General features: G+C 50.6%; 2 protein-coding genes and 1 non-coding gene across 15 annotated transcripts in view; all 3 read left to right on the plus strand.

The window, feature by feature from the left end:
• The window catches only part of CHD4 (chromodomain helicase DNA binding protein 4), a 29687-nt gene extending 19927 nt beyond the window's left edge, over positions 1-9760 (plus strand). For 4 of the 8 annotated variants that reach the window (XM_069585851.1, XM_069585845.1, XM_069585849.1 and 1 more), the window contains exons 26-40: positions 771-951; positions 1036-1122; positions 1213-1301; positions 1403-1536; positions 1873-2017; positions 2130-2295; positions 2548-2645; positions 2753-2882; positions 3137-3208; positions 3680-3817; positions 4057-4165; positions 4280-4412; positions 7981-8179; positions 8869-9032; positions 9216-9587. In XM_069585851.1, coding sequence (XP_069441952.1) covers positions 771-951; positions 1036-1122; positions 1213-1301; positions 1403-1536; positions 1873-2017; positions 2130-2295; positions 2548-2645; positions 2753-2882; positions 3137-3208; positions 3680-3817; positions 4057-4165; positions 4280-4412; positions 7981-8179; positions 8869-9032; positions 9216-9233 — 1863 coding nt within the window. In that variant the 3' untranslated portion in view covers positions 9234-9587. Of the gene's footprint in view, positions 1-770; positions 1123-1212; positions 1302-1402; positions 1537-1872; positions 2018-2129; positions 2296-2547; positions 2646-2752; positions 2883-3136; positions 3209-3679; positions 3818-4056; positions 4166-4279; positions 4413-7980; positions 8180-8868; positions 9033-9215 lie in introns of all 8 variants that reach the window. The other 4 variants (XM_069585846.1, XM_069585850.1, XM_069585848.1 and 1 more) reach the window with 2 other exon arrangements.
• LOC138438495 (small Cajal body-specific RNA 11) lies at positions 2332-2469 on the plus strand. Its single transcript, XR_011256420.1, has one exon. It is a non-coding gene; the product is annotated as a small Cajal body-specific RNA 11 (non-coding RNA).
• Positions 9743-19435, plus strand: NOP2 (NOP2 nucleolar protein). Of its 6 annotated transcripts, none has more exons than XM_069585852.1 (16): positions 9743-10722; positions 10986-11095; positions 12495-12540; positions 12718-12806; positions 12955-13220; positions 14141-14196; positions 14320-14477; positions 14592-14791; positions 14938-15027; positions 15795-15882; positions 15959-16099; positions 16594-16733; positions 16861-16950; positions 17069-17191; positions 17296-17524; positions 18670-19435. In XM_069585852.1, the coding sequence occupies exons 2-16, from the start codon at positions 10990-10992 to the stop codon at positions 19338-19340; spliced, it is 2493 nt and encodes an 830-aa protein (XP_069441953.1). In that variant the 5' UTR covers positions 9743-10722; positions 10986-10989; the 3' UTR covers positions 19341-19435. The 6 variants fall into 6 exon arrangements, with proteins under 6 accessions (XP_069441953.1, XP_069441957.1, XP_069441958.1 ...); XM_069585856.1 differs by having other exon boundaries at positions 12985-13220; XM_069585857.1 differs by having other exon boundaries at positions 10611-10722; positions 10952-11095; positions 12985-13220.
• Positions 19436-19763: the final 328 nt, after the last annotated feature.

The following is a 19763-nucleotide window of genomic DNA, read 5'->3' on the forward strand; positions in this document are numbered from 1 at the left end:
TAAGTTTAGTTCTGTCACCATATGTATAGTATTAACTTTTTTTCTTGTGATGAGAGCTTTTAAGAACTGCTCTTTCACTATAATAGCAACTTTCAGATATGCAGTATGGTATTAACTAGAGTTTCCATGCTATGTATAAAATCATCGTGGCTTAAATTTATACCTTTTGACTCTCTTCATCCATTTCACCCCCCCATAATTTATTCAGGTTCCCTAATGATGGATATGTAGGTTGTTTCTTATAACAATGCCATTAACAGCTTAATTCTACTGTAAAGGATTTGGAACTGGTGGTCCTAAACTATCTGAAAAAAAAAAGTGAAGACTTTCAGAGGAACATAAACATTATGGGGATATAAGAAGATATGTAATTTTTTTTTTACATTTGGTAAACTTCTATGAAGTTTATTTAGAACACAAAGGGCTTATGGCCCTTCTACTTTATTGCTTGGAAGAATCTTTTGCAGTATTTCAGGAGCTTCTCCATTCTGCCTTACTAAGGCTCTAATCTCTTTCCTACATTTTACTGTCTCCCAACTGTTTGTGTGTCAGTAAAAGGGGTTAAAAGGATGCATACTGTCTCTTCATCCTTTTGTCTTGTGATAACAGCTTGTCCTGTCAATTAAATTTCTTTCAAGTTCTTAGGTTCAAGCAGGTACACCATGTATTTCAGAGTCAAGTCATGAACAGCAGCTAACAGTGGGAACTGTGAGGACCAGGGGTAGCTGGGGGTGCAGCAACCCTGAGTCCTGGCCCTCCCTCTGCCCCAGGAGGAAGAGGAGGTGGAACGGGAGATCATAAAACAGGAAGAAAGTGTGGATCCCGACTACTGGGAGAAATTGCTGCGACACCATTATGAGCAGCAGCAAGAAGATCTGGCCCGAAACCTGGGCAAAGGAAAAAGAATTCGTAAACAGGTCAACTACAATGATGGCTCGCAGGAGGACCGAGGTGTGTGTGGCCGGCCCCGCCCCCCACCCATGGGCCGTTCCACTAGAGCAGTGGGCCCCGCTCATCTGCCCTCTCTCCCTCCAGATTGGCAGGACGACCAGTCCGACAACCAGTCCGATTATTCGGTGGCCTCAGAGGAAGGTGATGAAGACTTTGATGAACGTTCAGAAGGTGAGGCCCTTGCCTTTCTGTTGGATTTTTACCTGTTGCTGTGTCTAACATCCCGATTGGCATCGCTCACACGTCCTTTTCTTTTTGTAGCTCCCCGTAGGCCCAGTCGTAAGGGCCTGCGGAATGATAAAGATAAGCCATTGCCTCCTCTGTTGGCCCGTGTTGGTGGGAATATTGAAGTGAGTACCGCTCGGTTCCTAGAGCAGGGTGGGTGCGAGCGGCTGTCGGGTCTTGGGGGAGTTGGGTTGCCTCCCTCTCACCTGGCTCCTTCTGCCCCCAGGTTCTTGGTTTTAATGCTCGTCAGCGAAAAGCCTTTCTTAATGCAATTATGCGCTATGGGATGCCCCCTCAGGATGCTTTCACCACCCAGTGGCTTGTGAGGGATCTGCGAGGCAAATCTGAGAAGGAATTCAAGTAAGTTGAGTGCTTGGGTGAGCACTGTAAAGCAAGGCCTCTGAGTCTGGGTTTTTCTGCACACTGGAGCCTGCTGTGCCAGGAGGCAGTCTGTGTCTCCTGCTGAAGCTGGAAGTGCAGCTGCTAGGAATAGGTCTCTCTGTTCCCTGCTTCCCCAGAAGAGGACCTGGAGCACGGGACAGGGTCTGGAGACCAGCTCTTAGCACCGCGGCGGGCTTTACCTCACATGGAGCCACAGTCACCTCCAGCATGAGGCCTGACTGCCCTGCGGGTGGGAAGGAGTCTGGTCTGGGAGCTGGCTGCTCTTTAACCTGTTTCTCTGTTTCTTTACCACAGGGCTTATGTCTCACTTTTTATGCGGCATTTATGTGAGCCAGGAGCAGATGGGGCTGAGACCTTTGCTGATGGCGTCCCCCGAGAAGGCCTGTCTCGCCAGCATGTCCTTACTCGGATTGGGGTTATGTCCTTGATTCGCAAGAAGGTGAGCCCTGAGCCTCCCTCTGTGATCCAGGGCTTATAGTGGGAGCTGGAGAGCCAGCAGGGAAGGAGCCTAGTTGGACTTGGGTCTCCAGCCTCTTGTCCCATTGCTGCAGGTTCAGGAGTTTGAACACGTTAACGGGCGCTGGAGCATGCCTGAACTTGCAGAAGTAGAGGAAAATAAGAAGATGTCCCAGCCAGGGTCACCTTCCCCAAAGACTCCTACCCCCTCCACCCCTGGGGACACACAGCCTAATACTCCAGCTCCTGCCCCGCCTGCCGGTGAGTGCTCCTGGGCAGTGGTCCTCTGTTCTCTTCTTGTCCTGGCCTGTGGTTTTTCTGCTCCCCTGTGCTCAGTTCTCAGGGGACTCTGGCAGGACGCACAGCAAGCTCCCTCTCAGTTTAGGAGGGCCGTCCTGAGAATAGGGCTGGCTCTTAAAGGCACGAGAGGACAGTTTAAGATGAGACAGACTGAGACATGACCTTCTCTGTGATCTGGGACCTTCTTAATTAATGTCTATTGTTGGCCTGCAGAGGATGGGATTAAAGTAGAGGAGAATAACCTCAAAGAAGAAGAGAGTGCAGAGGCAGAGAAGGAGGTGAAGTCTGCACCCCCTGAGGCCGCTGTCGAGGTGAGAGGGTGACAGACGCCACACTGAAGGCCGCGGGATTGGCCCATTCTCCCTCTGGGGGGCTGGCCCGTCTGCTTCATTCAACCTCTGTTTTCTCTCTTTTGAAGTGTGCACAGCCCCCTGCCCCTGCCTCAGAGGAGGAGAAAGTCCCAGTGGAGCCTCCTGAGGGAGAGGAGAAAGTGGAAAAGGCAGAGGTCAAGGAGAGAACAGAGGAAGCAATGGAGACAGATCCCAAAGGTATGTCCATCTGCGTGCCCTGCAGACTCTGCGAACCAAAGGACTTCGACTTGTAGCCTGGCTAGAGGCAGTCCAGAGGAACTGACACACGGAAGACGCTTTCACCCCTGAGTTTAACTGTGGGCTTTTTTCTCCCTCAGGACATCTTTTATGACTTTTAATCATTAAGATTTGGTTTACGACTATTTCAGATATAACAGAGGTGGGGAGCACTCTTCTTTAGATATGTTCTCAATGCCGTCTGTTCCCCCCAGGTAATGCTGATGTGGAGAAGGTGGAGGAGAAGGCAGCAGTCGATCTGACTCCCATTGTGGTGGAGGACAAAGGTGGGTGTTTGGAGAAGCCGACTGTACTGTAAAAGGACTCTATTTCTGAAAGGAAGAACTTTGTCTCCCAGACACTCCTCCACCCACAGGCTCCCTATCAATACTGATATAATCATCTTATCCCAAGCTAAAACACTCCCCCCCTCCCTTCCTGTGATGGTCAGCGGCTGGTGGCACCTTTTTGTGGGTTTAAGAAACAGTTATACGCGGGGACTTCCCTGATGGTCGAGTGGTTAAGACTGCTCTCCCAACGCACGGGGCCCAGGTTCGATCCCTGGTCAGAGAACTAGAGCTCACGTGCTGCAACTAAGACACAGCGCAGCCAAATAAATATTTATATAAATATAAAAACGTGGAGAAAGGGTGGAGGTAGATGGGTGGTCTTGTAGCACACAGTGCTATATGTACAGGTAAGGGCCATGGTGCTGTCTTCTGTCTAGAGCTGACATTTCTCTTCTGCCTGTTCTGTAGAAGAGAAAAAAGAAGAAGAGGAGAAAAAAGAGGTGATGCTTCAGAATGGAGAGACCCCGAAGGACCTGAATGATGAGAAGCAGAAGAAAAATATTAAACAGCGTTTCATGTTCAACATCGCAGATGGTGGTTTTACTGGTATGAAAAAAGGGCCCACTGGAAAGATTCAAGGTGAAATTAGGGTTCTTGTCAGAAACCAAGGTACGGAGACTTTAGCTCTCCTAGAGGGAATGCCAGGCCTACGGCACACTCCTCTGGGGTCCCTGTTACAAAGCCAAAGGCACAGTAAGTTGGTATCTGCGGTCAGGAGTGAGTAGCTGAATCCTCAGTGGTGTCTGCCTTTGTGTTTCTACCCCCTTCCCCATACCTCTCTTCAGAGCTGCACTCGCTGTGGCAGAATGAGGAGCGGGCAGCCACCGTCACCAAGAAGACTTACGAGATCTGGCACCGACGCCATGACTACTGGCTACTGGCTGGCATCATAAAGTATCCTTTGCCTGAGTCCGATCCAAGGTTCTGGTGGGATTTCTGCCGGTCTCACAGTTGGACGTTCTTTCTTTCCCTTGTTTCATTTTTCCTGAGCGATTAATTTTCCAACAGCCATGGCTATGCCCGTTGGCAGGACATCCAGAATGACCCACGCTATGCCATCCTCAACGAACCTTTCAAGGGGGAAATGAACCGTGGCAATTTCTTAGAGATCAAGAATAAGTTTCTAGCCCGAAGGTTCAAGGTGAGCAGGAATGGGAGGAATACAGGCTTGATGGGATGGCCTTTAGAGTGCAGAAGGGACTGCAGAGGAAGTCTGGTCATTCAGCCATACTGTATATTATGTTGTCCTGGGTACTTAACTGTGTATCCTGTGAATGGCTTTGCTCCCAAGTATCAAGATAGACAGACTTGAAAAGTAAGCAGTTACTTAATGGCTGAAGATGACTGCCTGACAAATGACAGAGACCAGCACCGTGGGTGTGCTAGGGATCTCTGCAGGTTGGAGTATTCAGGAAAGACATAAGTGTGATTGAACTGACTGTAAGGAGGTGGGGCTGTCAGTGGACTGATCATACTTTTTCCTGAGTCTGTGGAGATGAAGGGTGGGGTGGGGAGATGCAGAGATGTAGATCTCCATTTTTAGAAATGCTGGGGCTAATATGCCCAGGACTGAAGGGACATCTTTGTCAGGAATGCAGCAAATCGTATTGAGGGCACCTTGTGCAGAGACAAGGCACATGAATCTCAAGCTAAGTATTATAATTGGGGAATGAGGAGTGCATACCAGTGAGCCTTCCAACGTCGTGTGCCAAGTAGCAGGTGGCACAGGGACAGGCCTGGTGCCTGTTCTCAAGCTTCCAGTTTAAAGTAGTGGCAAATGTGTGGTCAAGTGCGTCAGTCTAAGTGTTGCGACGGAGACTGCTAAACCCATAAAGTTCTCCAGAGGGAATGTGGGGAGCACTCACAGATGCTTCAGGGAGAAGATGGCACTGGAATGGAAGTTTTTTTCCTACAATTTTTTAGATTTTTTTTCTTTTTTTAATGACCATTTTTAAAGTCTTACTGAATTTGTTACAATATTGCTTGTTTTATGTTTTGGTTGTTTGGCTAGGAGGCATGTGGGATCTTAGTTCCATAACCAGGGATATAACCTGCACCCCTTGCCTTGGAAAGCAGAGTTGTAACCACTGGACTACCAGAGAAATCCCCTTGGAATGAAGTAACAGATTGTTGGATAGATAAGAAACAGGAGGCCTTATGATTGAAAGGGTTAGGTTGGGTATACAGGCTGTAGAGCTTTAGGTAGGGTGTTTGGAAACAGCAAATAGTCCAGGGGGGGTGTAGAAGACTGATGGTGGTAGGAGGTAGGTTGGAGAGGTAAGCCTGGAGGCCTGACTTAACCTTTACAGTTCATGGGTAGCTATTGAGGGTTTGTGAAGGGTTTTGATACAACCAAGGGAAACTGAAATAGAACATTTCATGAGATTACAGAACTACTCTATACTCCTGAGGTAGTAAGGGCTCAGCTCTTATACTGGCTGTGGAAAAGGATGAGATAAAGGAAATTGAACACTAGACGAATTTTTAGGATTTATTGATTAACTGTGGGGTCAGCAGTTTTTTCTGTTAAGGGGCCAGAGTATTTCAGGTTCCTTTGTAAGACAAACTCTAGTGAAATGCAAGCAGCCATATGTGATAAACCAGTAAGTATGAATGTGTTCCAGTAAAACTTGTATTTATTGATGCTAAAATATGAATTTCATATAATTTATATGAAATGTTATAAACTATTACTTTGATTTTTTTTCAACCATTTAAAAGCCAAAAACCCATTCTCAGTTCTTGGGTCATCCACAAATGGGTAGTGGCCCAGATTCGGCCCACAGGCCATAGTTTGCTGACCCCTGACTTACTTGACTGGATTTGAGATCCAAAGGAGTGAGACTCTTAACTGAGGTTCTGAGTCTGAGTTGCTGAGAAAGTTAAATTATAATCGGCAGATCAGAGAAGTGAGGAGAGCAAGCAGTCTGTAGAAAAGAGTGAGTTCCATTCTAGACAAGTCTTTTGGTGTTTTTGAGAAGTAAATACCCCAGCACCATCAACAAGTGGGATCAAAGTGATCAGCCATGCACAAGTGGGAACAGAACAGTTGGTGCCTGAGGTACAGGTTTGAGAAGCACCACCCCATTTGCATAGAGGGGCTGGCTGATGCTAGGAGGTGAGAGAGCTCTTGGGAGAATGGTGATTCTGGAGAAAGCTTATAGTTTGGGACAAGAGGGAGGGAGCTGGTGAAGGAGACAGGGTATGTAAGTTGAAGGTAGGTGTCTGGTCTGTCTGAGCATAAATTAGTAGACCTTGATGTAGACAGGTCTCGTGGAAGAAACAACAGTCCATTATTTTCATACTCTCGTTTTTCCTGATCTCTAATGGATTCATTCTTTTTAAGAACCAGAGGATCATTGAGTAAAACAAGCCTCGTAACTCAAGTATCAACATTCTTTCCCTTGGAATGTGTTTCAAAGGACCTTTTACACAGCTTCATCAGGCAACATGTCAAGTGTTTGTTGCAATATGAGTTTTGGTGGTGGGGTCTGGAGGCAGCCAAAGATATTCGACACTGGGTGTGTGGGTAGGTAAAGTGTGGATTAACATCACATCATTCAGCAGCAGGTAGAAGCGACAAAATACATTTCTATAACATAAATGGACCTTTTAAAAAGATACGTAGTGAGGAAAGGAGGAAACAATTTTATAGTGTACAGAAAAACATTCTGTAAATTAGAAAACACACATGAAACAGTATTATTTTCAAGAAAACCCACAAAAAAGTCAATATATTAAAAGGATTGCCTATTTGAGGAAGAAAAGGAATGGGAATGAGATATGGAGGCGAGAGAAGAAAAACAACAGGAATAATTTTTTAAAGAGTAAAACAACTTAAGTGAGTGTGTAAGTGTGAAGTCGCTCAGTCGTGTCCGACTCTTTGTGACCCCATGGACTGTAGCCTACCAGGCTCCTCCCTTCATGGGATTCTCCAGGCAAGAGTACTGGAGTGGGTTGCCATTTCTTTCTCCAGGGGATCTTCCCAACCCAGGGATCGAACCCGGCTCTCCCGCACTCCAGGCAGATGCTTTAACCTCTGAGCCACCAGGGAAGTGATAGGGTAGTTACATCCAAAGGATGACTGCCATGCAACCGTTTAAAGTCATATTTTATTTATAAAGAGTTTTACTATGTAATTCTTATCTTCCCTGGTGGCTCAGACGGTAAAGCATCTGCCTGCAATGTGGGAGACCCAGGTTTCATCCCTGGGTGGGGAAGATCCTCTGGAGAAGGAAATGGCAACCCACTCTAGTACCCTTGCTTGGAAAATCCCATGGACAGAGGAGCCTGGTAGGCTACAGTCCATGGGGTCGCAAAGAATCGGACATAACTGAGTGACTTCACTTACTATGTAATTTTGAGTGAAAGTAATATAAATACGTATATAGAATCTAATTTTGTAAAAAACATGTAATGAAAAGCCTCTAACATTAACAGTATCTTTTGGAGGTGGAATTGTGATTTAAATTCTTTATACATTATATTCTAAATTGAATATCATTTTTGTATAAGGGTGAATCAGTAAGAGTGAAGAACTTTTAAAAAACACAGACCTCCAAAGAGGGGTAAAAAAAAGGCAGTAGTATAATGCTGGACTGCCAGAGGAGGGGGAGGGAACATCCACCTGTGAGGTTCTGAGAGGCCCATCAGAAGCAAGCAGAGTGAGCATCAGTCTGATTGCCGTCTCCTCTTTGTCTCTTGTCCAGCTCTTAGAACAAGCCCTGGTGATTGAAGAGCAGCTGCGTCGGGCAGCTTACCTCAACATGTCAGAGGACCCTTCTCACCCTTCCATGGCCCTAAACACCCGCTTTGCTGAGGTGGAGTGTCTGGCAGAGAGTCATCAGCACCTGTCCAAGGAGTCCATGGCAGGAAACAAGCCAGCTAATGCAGTCCTGCACAAAGGTAGCCAGTGGCTCCCCTGCCTCCTGCCGACCTGGCCTCCTTCCTGCTCTGCCCCTCCCCAGTACACGGTTACTCCTCCACCCCCTTTGTCTGGGAGCTTAGGGTATGCTGGGGATCTTCGCCTTCCTCATCAGGCAGCTGACATCTTAGAGGCAATCAAGGACAGTAGTTCTTTGCCTCGTAACTCGAACATATTCAAGTTCTTGGAGGTGGAAACAAAGCAGAATAACATAGTTTCATCTGTGGTAGTTTAGAGGTCATTTCAGGTGATTTAATATCCTGTCGAGTTCTAGACCCCTTTCAACATTCAGATTCTGATTAAAGTTAAGACACTGTGAGGGGGGTGGAGGGTGAAAGGACAGAAAGAAGGCTGGTATAAAGGAAGAAGGGAGAGCTCCAAAAGAAGATGAGAAAAGGAAACGAATAACTATTCAAGAAGTGGAGGAAATAAGACAGTAGAGATTGAGAGGTGACTTTAAAATCATAGAATCATGGGCAGCTGGAACTGGAACATGAGGAATAAGAATATGTGGTGGAGCCAGGTCAGGTGACTCAGTGACAAATGACAGTATTCCAGCACATCAGTTACTCGGTCACTGAGAAGTACTAGGGGGAAGGGATGGTCCCCATATGGGAGGACGGACCTGGGTCTTGACCACCACGGCTCACCGCCTCTTTTTCTCCCCATGCAGTTCTGAAACAGCTAGAAGAACTGCTGAGTGACATGAAAGCTGATGTGACTCGACTCCCAGCCACTATTGCCCGAATCCCCCCAGTTGCTGTGAGGCTACAGATGTCAGAGCGTAATATTCTCAGTCGCCTGGCAAACCGGGCGCCTGAACCACCTCCACAGCAGGTATAGGACCATTTTCCTCTGGCCAGCTGTTGAACAGAGCCATTCTGGAAGTTGGAAACTTTGCTGTTTGTCCCTAGCTTTACAGGCTGGGCAGCGGGGTGGGCTTACCAGTGAGTCCTCTTGGGATCTAGTGGGTTGCTGTGGTCTCGAAACTCTGACTCCCTTGGCCTTCTCTTCCTATAGGTAGCCCAGCAGCAGTGAAGACCCAGATGGAAGATACCACCTCCACCGCTGAGCAGTGACCTTCCTCACTTTCCCTTGCCCAGATTCTCCCCTGGGGCCCGAGAGACCCTCTCCTTCCTTCTGCCCTATCTTCTAAGTTGTAGAGGAACAGTCCCCGGAGCACTAGGGGAGGGGAGGGAGTGAGGGGCAGTGGTGCCCTTCCTGCTGGAGAGACTGCAGCAGTAGCGCCGGCGCCATCTGCAGGGAGCTGGCGGGCTGGCCTTCTGGGCCCTGGCTTCTCCCCACTGTAACACTGTCTGTTACACACGAACTGTTGTGGGTTCCCGCCAGGCTTGAAGAAAATGATCGGAGTTTCTTCCTCCTTCCGTTTTATTTTGTTGGTTGATTTTGTGTTTTCTTTTCTCCTTTTTGGGGGGTATTCACAGTGGGCCGGGCCCCTGGGCGAGACACAGCTACCTCTGTTGGCATCTTTTTAATACCAGGAACCCAGCGGCTCCAGCCCCTGAGTGGCTAGAATGAAATAAAGTGGAAAAAAAAAAAAAAAAGGAAAAGAACCAAAAGCATAAAAAAAAAATTTCTTGATGAAAACTGAAAATAAAAGTTTCCTTGTATTTTAGTGCTCTGGTTCAGTGTGGGTGTAGGTGCAGGTGGGTGAGTGAGTGACGGGAGCCCTGGGACACCTGTAATTGGAGAATAGGGGTTTCCTTGTAGCATCAGAGTCCACGGAAGAATCGACTCTCCCATCTGTACACGTGTTCCGGGCAGGACGCCTTCCCCACGCCCCGCCACCCGCGGTTCACAACCTGATCCGTGGCTTCCCGGCTCTGCGAGCGTGCGGAAGCAGGCTTCTCCAAGCTGTAGAAATATCATGCATAAAATGAAAAGATCTTCCTCGCAGTGTTGTGAAGGTGGAACCAGGGCTGGAACAGTATTTTTAACAGCTGAGCGCCACCTTGGTGTTTACTTGCAGGAAGGCTGAAGTCAGTTTTTCTGTTAGCTTGCGTGGGTGAAATGTGGACACGAGATGCCTTCCTCCCGACCTCCAAGACGGGAACCTGGTCTTACCTGAGAGGCAGCGCGGGTCCTGCGGTCAAGGAAGAGGGTTTCCGCGTCACAGGCGTGGGGGCCGCCGATCTCGGGGCAACGTCAGGCGGAGGGCGCAGCTCTGGCGCCGGTGTTCGAGGGGGAAGGGGCGGCTTCCGGGTACAGTATTTCCAAATGAACTCTACGAGGCCAAAGGCCCACGCCTGGAGTGGAGGGCGGGGAAGTCGAAGACGCCTCGTGGGCACCGCCTTCGCCAGCGGGGAGAGCGGAGCGGTCCGCTCTGGAATCCTGCCCGGCTTCGCGCCGGCCCGGCGAGCAAGTGTTCCGGCTTCCTAATCGGACCGGAAGGCCGGAAGAGGCGGGACTTCGGGGCGCGCAGTGCGCCTGCGCGAGACGTTTCCGTGGGGTGGTGTCTGATCTCCTGGCCGAGCTGCACGTGGAACTCCGTGCCTTCCTCTTTCAGGTGAGCCGAGGCTTCGGGCGGGTCTGAACTAAGTCAGGTGAGGGAGAGTGAGACGCTGACTTGGATTGGGACGTGTGGAGGGGCACCTGGCGCGTGGGACCCAGGGCCTGGGGCTCAGCGTGGAGTGGAGGTTTGGCTAGGCCTCGAGAGGCTAGGGGGCTGCTGAGTCGAGGTTCTGATGGAGTCATTGCCCTTTCCTGACCGTCTGCGATCTGCCTTTCCCTTTCAGCACGTTTACCATCTCCCGTTTTTGTGTTCCCCAGGACCATGGGGCGCAAATTGGACCCTACGAAGAAGGAGAAGCGCGGGCCGGGCCGAAAGGCCCGGAAACAGAAAGGTGCAGAGACCGAACTCGCCAAATTCTTGCCTGCAGGTAAGAGTCAGGCGTGCTTCCCCTCCTGATACTCCCGCTTTTGCGTTATTCTTCCTTTATATCTTAACTCTTTAGTTTTTTTGGTCTATGTGTTCATTTTCCGTTCAAACAGAACGTTGTAATGATTTACTAGAAGACTAGTATGAATGAAATACTCTGATTAGCATTTAGAACCTAGAGGAGATGCAGCAGGGACACAAGAAGCTATGCAAGGACAGGTGTGATTCAACGTTGAGGGAGTTCCCAGGAAGGGGCAAGCCATAGAGTTAAGAGAGCTTAAAAAGATTCTGTAAAGAAGTTGGGTTTTGGGAAAAATGGATGACACTGTACCAAGGGGAGGTTGGGAAGGGGGCAGTCCACTCACTGTGAACTGCGTTCTGGAGGAGATGGAGACGATAACCACAAATCTGGTCCCTGCATAATACTTGGTTGTCTACTGCATGGAAGACAGGGTGGGAGGGGAGAAGGGGCAGGTAGTTCATGTGCATCTTTGTATAAAAGATGTGATTAATTGAGGTGTTGGCAAGTGCTCAACACTGTGTTGAACCCTTTGGGCTCATATCACCGCAGTGTCCTATGAGAGAGGTGCTGCTTAGAAAGTGGATGCCGAGAGTTTAACTTGCAGACAATTATTAGTTGTCTGTAATTGATAATTATCAAAGAGCTGAGATTTAAATGTTAAGTTATTTAGAGAACATATGAACGGCAGCAGTTGTGGAATCTGTGGTTGGTAACTGATTGTATTGTTTAGTCGCCTCAGTGTGTCTGACTCTCTTGCGACCTCATGGACTGTAGCCCTCCAGGCTCCGTTGTCCATGGGATTTCCCATGGAATACTGGAGTGGGTTGCCATATCCTTCGCTAGGGGACGGAGCCAGGGATTGAACTTTGGTCTGTTGCATTGGCAGGTGGATTCTTTGCCACTGAGCCACCAGGGAAGCCCTGGTAACTGATTAGTTGAGAGTAAAAGAGCAGAAGAAAGAATCTGTGTTACCAGAATGGTGCTGATGCCATTGAAACCAGTCTGGAGGGAGGCCCAGTTTGGATTTGGTTGGTGAACAACCAGACGGAGCTCATCTCCTTGGCATCTGTTGGCCGGCTCCTGGGAGAGCACGTGGTGTGTGTGCCCTGTCATCCTCTGTTATCCCATGGACTGTAGCCCGCAAGGCTCCTCTGTCCATGGGATCCTTCAGGCAAGAATACTGGAGTGGGTTGCAATTGCCTTCCCCATCCCAACTCAGGGATCGAGCCTGAGTCTCCTGCATTGCCGCCGGATTCTTTATGGTCTGAGCCACCAGGAAAGCCCCCAGAGCACAGTGGAGTGGCTTACTGTTTACTCCCTTTAATTAGTATCCTAGTTGTTTCTCCTGTAATCTCCTATTCTGATTGTTTTTAAACAGGTGGTGATGAAAATTCTAAAAGGCTGTCAAGTCGTGCTCGAAAGAGGTGAGTGTGTCCAGACCTAGATTACACGGATTAAATCGGTCCTGCTCGTCTTTCAGCGTGTGATCCCATGTGATCAAGCTGATGGGAAGGGCTGTTGGGGACTGTCACATTTCCCCACTCTGGGAGGTGGCAGAGCCTGGAGGTGTGTTCCGTTTTCCACTTCTTATGTGTTTTTAGGGCAGCCAAGAGAAGGTTGGGCTCTGCTGAAGCCCCTGAGACGAATAAGTCCCCTGGGGCCAAACCGTTGCCTGGGAAGCTACCAAAAGGTCAGTGAAAATAAGAGCTGGGTTCTTCCTCTGGGTCCTGGGGAAGGAGGGACTTGCTGAGCATTTCTGACCTGAAAGGAACAGCCACAGGATATTCTCAGGCGTAGGGAAGGCAGGTTCCATCAGTGTTTGTCTGCCACCGGTCTAGGATTCTGCAAACCCTTTGGGGTCTCTGCAGGAGCTGTCCAGACACCTGGTAAGAAGGAAGCCTCGTCCTTATTTAACATGGCTCGAGGCAAGAAGCGCCCGGCACCAACTCATAGCAGTGCAGAGGAGGAAGAGGAAGACTCTGAAGGGGACGGTGTGGTGAACCAGGAGGACCTCTGGGGCTCCGAGGACAGTGATGCCGATATGATAGATGATTATGGAGCTGGCTCCAACTCAGAGGACGAAGATGAGGATGACGATGAAGAGGTGGGCTCCATCCCTCTGGATCTCCCAGAAGCGATCCTTGCCTTTTATTAGAGTCTTTCCAGATTGCTTTGACTGTCTCTCAGTGATGAGGGTAAGCCTGAGGAGAGAAAAGGGACTTTGGTGTGCCATCACTGTTTCAGAGCACCGATTACCTCCTCTCGGCACATGTGCAAGTTTAGAAGAGCCATAGGGATAGAGTACTTTGAAACATGAGATTTTCCTTTTGATACAGCAATTCCACCTTAGGAATGTGATCCAGAATGTAGACAAAGGTTTACTTGTTAAAGTATAAGGAGTTATTACGTATTATACAGTTCATATATTTGTGTCATTAGAAAAGTTCAAGCAAAATTCAGTGCAAGTGTCCACTTGCACCCCTCACCCACATCCCCCTCCTCTGTACAGAGCTACCATTTTGAAGTTACCAGGCACCGTCCATGTGGACCATAATGCCAAAAGTCTGGAAGCTTCCAAAATGTCCGGTTTACTTAAGTGAATTAAAGTTCATTCATATGTGAAATCAACATTTGGCCAATATGTCTGTGAAAATGCTTGTGTTCTTACTGTGAATGAGAAAGGCAAGAGGCAAACTTGAAAATGCATCGTGATTTTAACTGAAAAATGACGTAGAGTAAGTGTGTAGGGAAATACGGCGAAACGGGCACCCTCAGGGCAGTTTTCGTCCCCACCCTGTGTATGGTATGGTGTGGGAAGACCAATATAATGAATGCTTTGAATTCCTCGTTTTATTTCAACAATGGTAAATATCGTGCCAAGCATACAGTCACTTTTGTAGAATCTGTATTTCTTTCTGGGAGCAAGACTTACGTTTGTATTTAGGAAAGAAACAGGTGGGAGGTGTTCTGTGGGCTGGTGGGTGGGTCGGCTTTGCACCTCCAGCCACTTGTCTTTCTTTTCAGTTGTTGCCCATTGAAAGGGCTGCTCGAAAGCAGAAGGCCCAGGAAGCGGTTGCTGGGTGAGTTGTCGAAACTCTTCTTCGGGTAGAGCGCAGGCGGCAGCTGGGGAGGAGGAAAGCTCAAGGAAGGAGGAGGTGTCGGCTTTGATCTGTGAGCCACCCTGCTCCTGGACCTGTGTGCAGGGACCAGTGGAGCGAGGAGGAGACTGACGAAGAGGAGGAAGAGGAGCAGGTGTCTGCAGAGTCAGGCCCCAGAGAGGACAAGGAGTCGGAAGGGGGCCTGCAGATCAATGTGGATGAGGAGGAGCCTTTGCTGCCCCCTGCTGGGGAGGTGGAGCAGGATATCCTTCCAGAGCAGGGTGTGGGGGGATGTGTTTGTGAGAAGGGGTTTCCAGGCCTGCCATCCCCCCTCCCCATTACACACACACCCGGAAACAGTTCCTTAATGGGCCTACATACCCAGGCTCCAGACTTGCAGCGTGTTCACAAACGCATCCAGGATATAGTGGGTGTGCTGCGTGACTTCGGGACTCAGAGGGAGGAGGGTCGGTCTCGCTCAGAATACCTGCAGCGGCTTCGCAAGGACCTGGCCACTTACTACTCGTACGGCGACTTCCTGCTGGGCAAGCTCATGGACCTCTTTCCTCTGTCCGAGGTACCCACTCATTCGTCCCTGATGCTGTTCCTGCGTTTCCTTCCTGTTCCCCCGTGTAAGGAGATAGCTGGCCTCCTGGCCCTCTGCTCTCCTGGTGGAGCCCCTCGGCCAGCCTGACTCCCTCCTCCCACTGTCCTCTGTCCCAGCTGGTGGAGTTCCTGGAAGCCAACGAGGTGCCTCGGCCCATCACCCTCAGGACCAACACCTTGAAGACCCGGCGCCGGGACCTTGCTCAGGTGAGAGGTGGGAGGCCGTAACTTCTGTGCGCCCAGAGACTCCTGCATGCCACCCTTAGCATTTATGGCCACAATCCAGGGGGCGAACTTTGACAGGCCTGGTGCCAAGCTGGGTCAACCTGCCGGCTCAGGGCCGAGGACCGCTGTGGAGTGGGAAGTTCGTCCCCTCAGCCTCCGCTCCCTGTGACTGGGCAGTGATGGAAGCATTGCCTCACAGAGAGATGGGTGGAGTTGTCTGTCTCATCAGTCATGGGGAAGCTGGTGAGACCGTGATTCCTGCCTGCAGGAAAAGACAGGACACACAGGCCCATGCAGTATTTGAAGCTCATCATTTCCAAGGGTTCCAGGTTAAAAACCTGGGGTCTAGAGGCAGTAGTGTGGCTCTGTGTGTGGCGTGTCTTCTGGCGCTAGGTAACCCGACAGCTATCTTTAAAGTGCTGACACCAGTAGTGTTCAACTGATGGCAAGGGTGCTGAGGCGCTTGGAAAATTGGGTTCTGCTTCCACGAGATGAAAGAGCAGGAGCTGGCAGTCCGCTCCATGGGAATGGACTTCAGACCTCGAGTTAGAACCTGAGGCCCAGGAAGAGGAAACACGGGGAGGGAGGGGAGAAACCGCTCATTTCTCCCATCTGTGCTGACTGCATCCTGACTGAGCTCTAGGGCTGTGGTGCCACAGGCCTCTGACATGGCCATATCTTCACATCTCCAGCCTCTCTCAGAGCCTTGACTTCAAGGTTCTAAAACCTTCATCCGTCTTAACCTTTAGGCACTCATCAATCGTGGAGTTAATCTGGACCCCCTGGGCAAGTGGTCCAAGACAGGACTCGTGGTATATGACTCTTCGGTGCCCATTGGTGAGTGCGCCCCGCCCCAGAGCCCTTCCACCCCTGCCCTCGTTCCAGCGCGTCACCTGCAGGCTGTCCTCCACAGGGGCCACGCCTGAGTACCTGGCCGGGCACTATATGCTGCAGGGGGCCTCCAGCATGTTGCCTGTCATGGCCTTGGCACCCCAGGAACACGAGCGGATCCTGGACATGTGCTGTGCCCCTGGAGGAAAGACCAGCTACATAGGTAAGAGGAGGGGCCGGCAGGGCGAGGACCCATCCTTAGGAAGCAGGGGGTGGGGTCAGTGACTTGAGGGCACTCAAGAAACAGCTCCAGGCGGCCCAGCTCTAGCCCCACGGTGCCTTTTCCTGCCCACGTGACCTTGGGCAAGGTCTTGGTTCTCTGTGGTCCTCTGTAGAAGGGCGAGGTGATGGTGCACGGGTTGGCCTTTATGTCTTGCTTGGATTATGAAAGTTACATGTGTGTGCACAAGTAACCGTTACATACAGTTAGTTGTAACCATTTAATTAAACTTGGAAGAATAACTGAGGCTGCTGAGTAACAATGGAAAAACCACCCTGGCAGGTTTGCTCATCACAGGGCCCAGCACAGACTGGGTCGACAGCGGGGAACATGGCTTCCTGGGGAAGGGCTGAGGCTTTGCCGGCAGCGGGAGGGGAAGCCCAGCAGGTGTGGAGGTTGAAAAGCTGCAGCTGAGCCCCGTGCCCTTCTCCCTTCAGCCCAGCTCATGAAGAACACAGGGGTGATCCTCGCCAACGATGCCAGTGCCGAGCGGCTTAAGAGTGTGGTGGGCAACCTGCACCGGCTGGGGGTCACCAATGCCATCATCAGCCACTATGATGGGCGCCAGTTCCCCAAGGTGGGGCTCCCACTGGGTGTCTCTCCGCCCCCACTTCCTGACCTCAGGATGTTGAGACTTGCCCCTGGGAAGCTCACAGTATAGTTCCATTGCCCCAAAATATCCTCTTCACCTCCCCTTTCCCCAGGTGGTGGGCGGCTTTGACCGAGTCCTGCTGGATGCTCCCTGCAGTGGCACCGGGGTCATCTCCAAGGACCCTGCCGTGAAGACGAACAAGGTGCAGGGGGTGGGGGACCAGCTGGGGGAGGGGCCCCCCCCCGGGCAGCCAGCAGCACTCTCCTCCCAAAGCTCCCTGTTGGGATTCCAATATCTGGGTCTCTCCGTCTTGGGGGCAGGACGAGAAGGACATCCTACGCTGTGCCCACCTGCAGAAGGAGCTGCTCCTGAGTGCTATTGATTCTGTCAACGCCAGCTCCAAGACGGGGGGCTACCTCGTCTACTGCACCTGCTCCATCATGGTGAGGCCTGTTGGGGCGCGGGAGGGAGCTAGCCTGGGGCTGTCATGCCCTCAGCGCCCCTTCAACTCCAGCTCTGCTTTCCTTCCGTCTCCCCTACATGTTAGGTGGAGGAGAACGAGTGGGTGGTGGACTACGCCCTGAAAAAGAGAAACGTGCGCCTGGTGCCCACTGGCCTGGATTTCGGCCAGGAGGGCTTCACCCGCTTCCGGGAAAGGCGCTTCCACCCCACGCTGCGCTCCACCCGCCGCTTCTACCCTCACACCCACAACATGGATGGCTTCTTTATTGCCAAGTTCAAGAAATTCTCCAATTCTATCCCCCAGTCCCAAACGGGTAAGTGATCTGCTTTTTGCTCTCTTCATCTCCACCTTTGCTCTTTCCCCCTCCAGAGGCTGCAGGGAAGGGTGTGGCTGCAGGGAAGGGTGTGGCTGCAGGGAAAGGTGTGGCTGCAGGGAAGGGTGGTCCTTGCCCCCCTGGCTTACCCTTGAATGCTGGGGTGAGAGATCCTTTTCATTCCAGCTAGAACTGGTCCCATGCCTGAACCCCAGTTGGGTATGTTAAAGGGTTTGTGTGGATCGAGCCCTTTGCTCAGTTGTGCCAGGTGGCTGCAGTTGTCAGCAGTGAATGCTCTCCAGCAGGGGTGTGGTTTCTTGGCCGGGGGTGGCCTTCCTGGTAACAGATCTCAGCCTCAGCACTGGGCTGGCGCAGGACTCCTCAGAACATCAGTTCTTTGCAGTCTCACTAATTGCAGATGGTTTTCTTGGCTGTCTTGGGGAGTTTGGACTGGGCCATAAAGGCCAGGGTGGGGTTTTCTGAAACAAACCTGAGGGCTCTGCCTCCTGGGATGTCACCCTAGGCTTAGTTGCACGAGGGAGAGGTGGACTTCTTTGCACACAAACTTGGTGACTTTTCTCTATAAACAATGCCTCTTAACATGAGTCACATTTGAATGTTAACACATCTCTTCAAGAAGCAGCAAAGTACCCTATATATATATATTTTTTGCTGTAACTTAAAAGATATATATTGACTATGTCAGTCTTCATTCATGAAGACTAGCTTGTCTTTAGTTACTCTGTGTGCCTTATTTGTCTGCATCTCATCAAAAGCTGCATGGAAGAAAACATCTTTTCTGATTAAAGAAGAAGCCCAGTGCTTCAAGTTTGTTCAGGATTCACCTCCTGCTGGCCCCCAAGGGGCACAGCTTCCTCTGAAAACCTTTTGGCCCATGGATGGGTAATGGTATCTTCTCTTTATTACAGATTGCAAATACGACTTGAGTAGAGGCTAGGTGAAACTAAGTAATCTGAATCTAGGTGATCTGCTCCTAGGTACTGCCCCTGTTGTGTGGGACACTTGGCCAGGAGGTGGCACCCAGGAAGTCTCCTTACTTTAATATCTCTGCTTTTTCTGCTCCACTGATGATCATGACCCAGTGATGAGGCCTTATTTCTCAAACTGTTTAATTTTAACCACAGGAAATTCTGCGACATCCACCCCCACAAACCCAGACTTGCCCAACGTGAATGGGCAGGTGACCCCCAAGTCTGAGAGTGGCAGCCCGTCTACCAAGAAGGCTGGTCAGGCAAAGCAACGGCTGCAGAAACAGCAGCATCCCAAGAAGTCTTCCTTCCAGAAGCAGAATGGCATCTCCAAAGGGACGGACACAGAATTGTCCACTGTGTCTGCTGTCACAAAGGCCCAGGCGTCCTCCAAGCTCCAGGACAGTAGTCAGCCGCCCGAAACAGCAGCAGTGGTCAGGGAACCGAAGGAGGCTGGGAAGCTAAAGCAACAGTCACCCAAACTGCAGTCCTCCAGGAAAGCTGCCTTCCGGAAGCAGCGTGCTCCTCCCAAGACCATGGACACAGACTTGCCCGCAGCACCATCCCTCTCCAAGACTCAGGCCACACCCAAGCCTGAGGACCGTGACCAGCCCTTTGGAAACACCACAGGGGCTGAGAAGGTTAAGCATCAGGTGGCAGAGCAACCTTTCAAGAAAGCTGCCTTCCAGAAACGGGATGGCACCCCCAAGGGACTAAAGACTCCCACCGTGTCCTCCCGCAGTTCCAGCCGGCCCCCGCCAGCAAAGAGGAGAAAATCTCAGTCCAGAGGCAGCCTCCAGCCTGCGCTGACTTCAGTGGATGGTTGAATTAGACTGCCATTGTTGCAGGGCTGGAACTCTCCTCTGTGAGGATGGCTTCCCAACCATGGATGTGAAATTTAATACATGTTTTACAGTCCCTGGCCACTGTGTGTTTTTTGGGGGTGGGTACTGGCTTTGCTGCTTAAAAGAGCAGAGGAGAGAGGGTGAGATAGGGATCCTCAGAAGAGGGGACAGTGCAGTGCACTGAGAAATCAGGTCAGTTCCGGGGAACCCAGGGAAGGAGATTCATGGAGTCAGAACTGGGTGTTTGGACTTAGGAGGGAGCAGGGCAATAGGGATGTAGATGGATTTCGTGCTACCAGAACTACGCAGTACTGGAGGACCTGGGTTTCAGTCACTCAGCCGCTGTCTGGATTCCGGGGTCCGCTGGGCTCAGGGCTCAGCCCCAGACCCGGAAAGGTCTGTCCA

This window comes from Ovis canadensis, chromosome 3 (assembly GCF_042477335.2).
Source record: "Ovis canadensis isolate MfBH-ARS-UI-01 breed Bighorn chromosome 3, ARS-UI_OviCan_v2, whole genome shotgun sequence".
NCBI classification, from domain to species: domain Eukaryota; kingdom Metazoa; phylum Chordata; class Mammalia; order Artiodactyla; family Bovidae; genus Ovis; species Ovis canadensis.

Excerpts from the sequence above, each read along its gene's own strand:
- NOP2 (XM_069585852.1), top strand. The coding sequence starts at position 10,990 with ATGGGGCGCAAATTGGACCCTACGAAGAAGGAGAAGCGCGGGCCGGGC. Across the intron at positions 14,197-14,319 it reads GCCCAGGAAGCGGTTGCTGG|GGACCAGTGGAGCGAGGAGG; the intron begins GTGAGTTGTCGA and ends ACCTGTGTGCAG. Across the intron at positions 16,734-16,860 it reads ATGGGCGCCAGTTCCCCAAG|GTGGTGGGCGGCTTTGACCG; the intron begins GTGGGGCTCCCA and ends CCCTTTCCCCAG.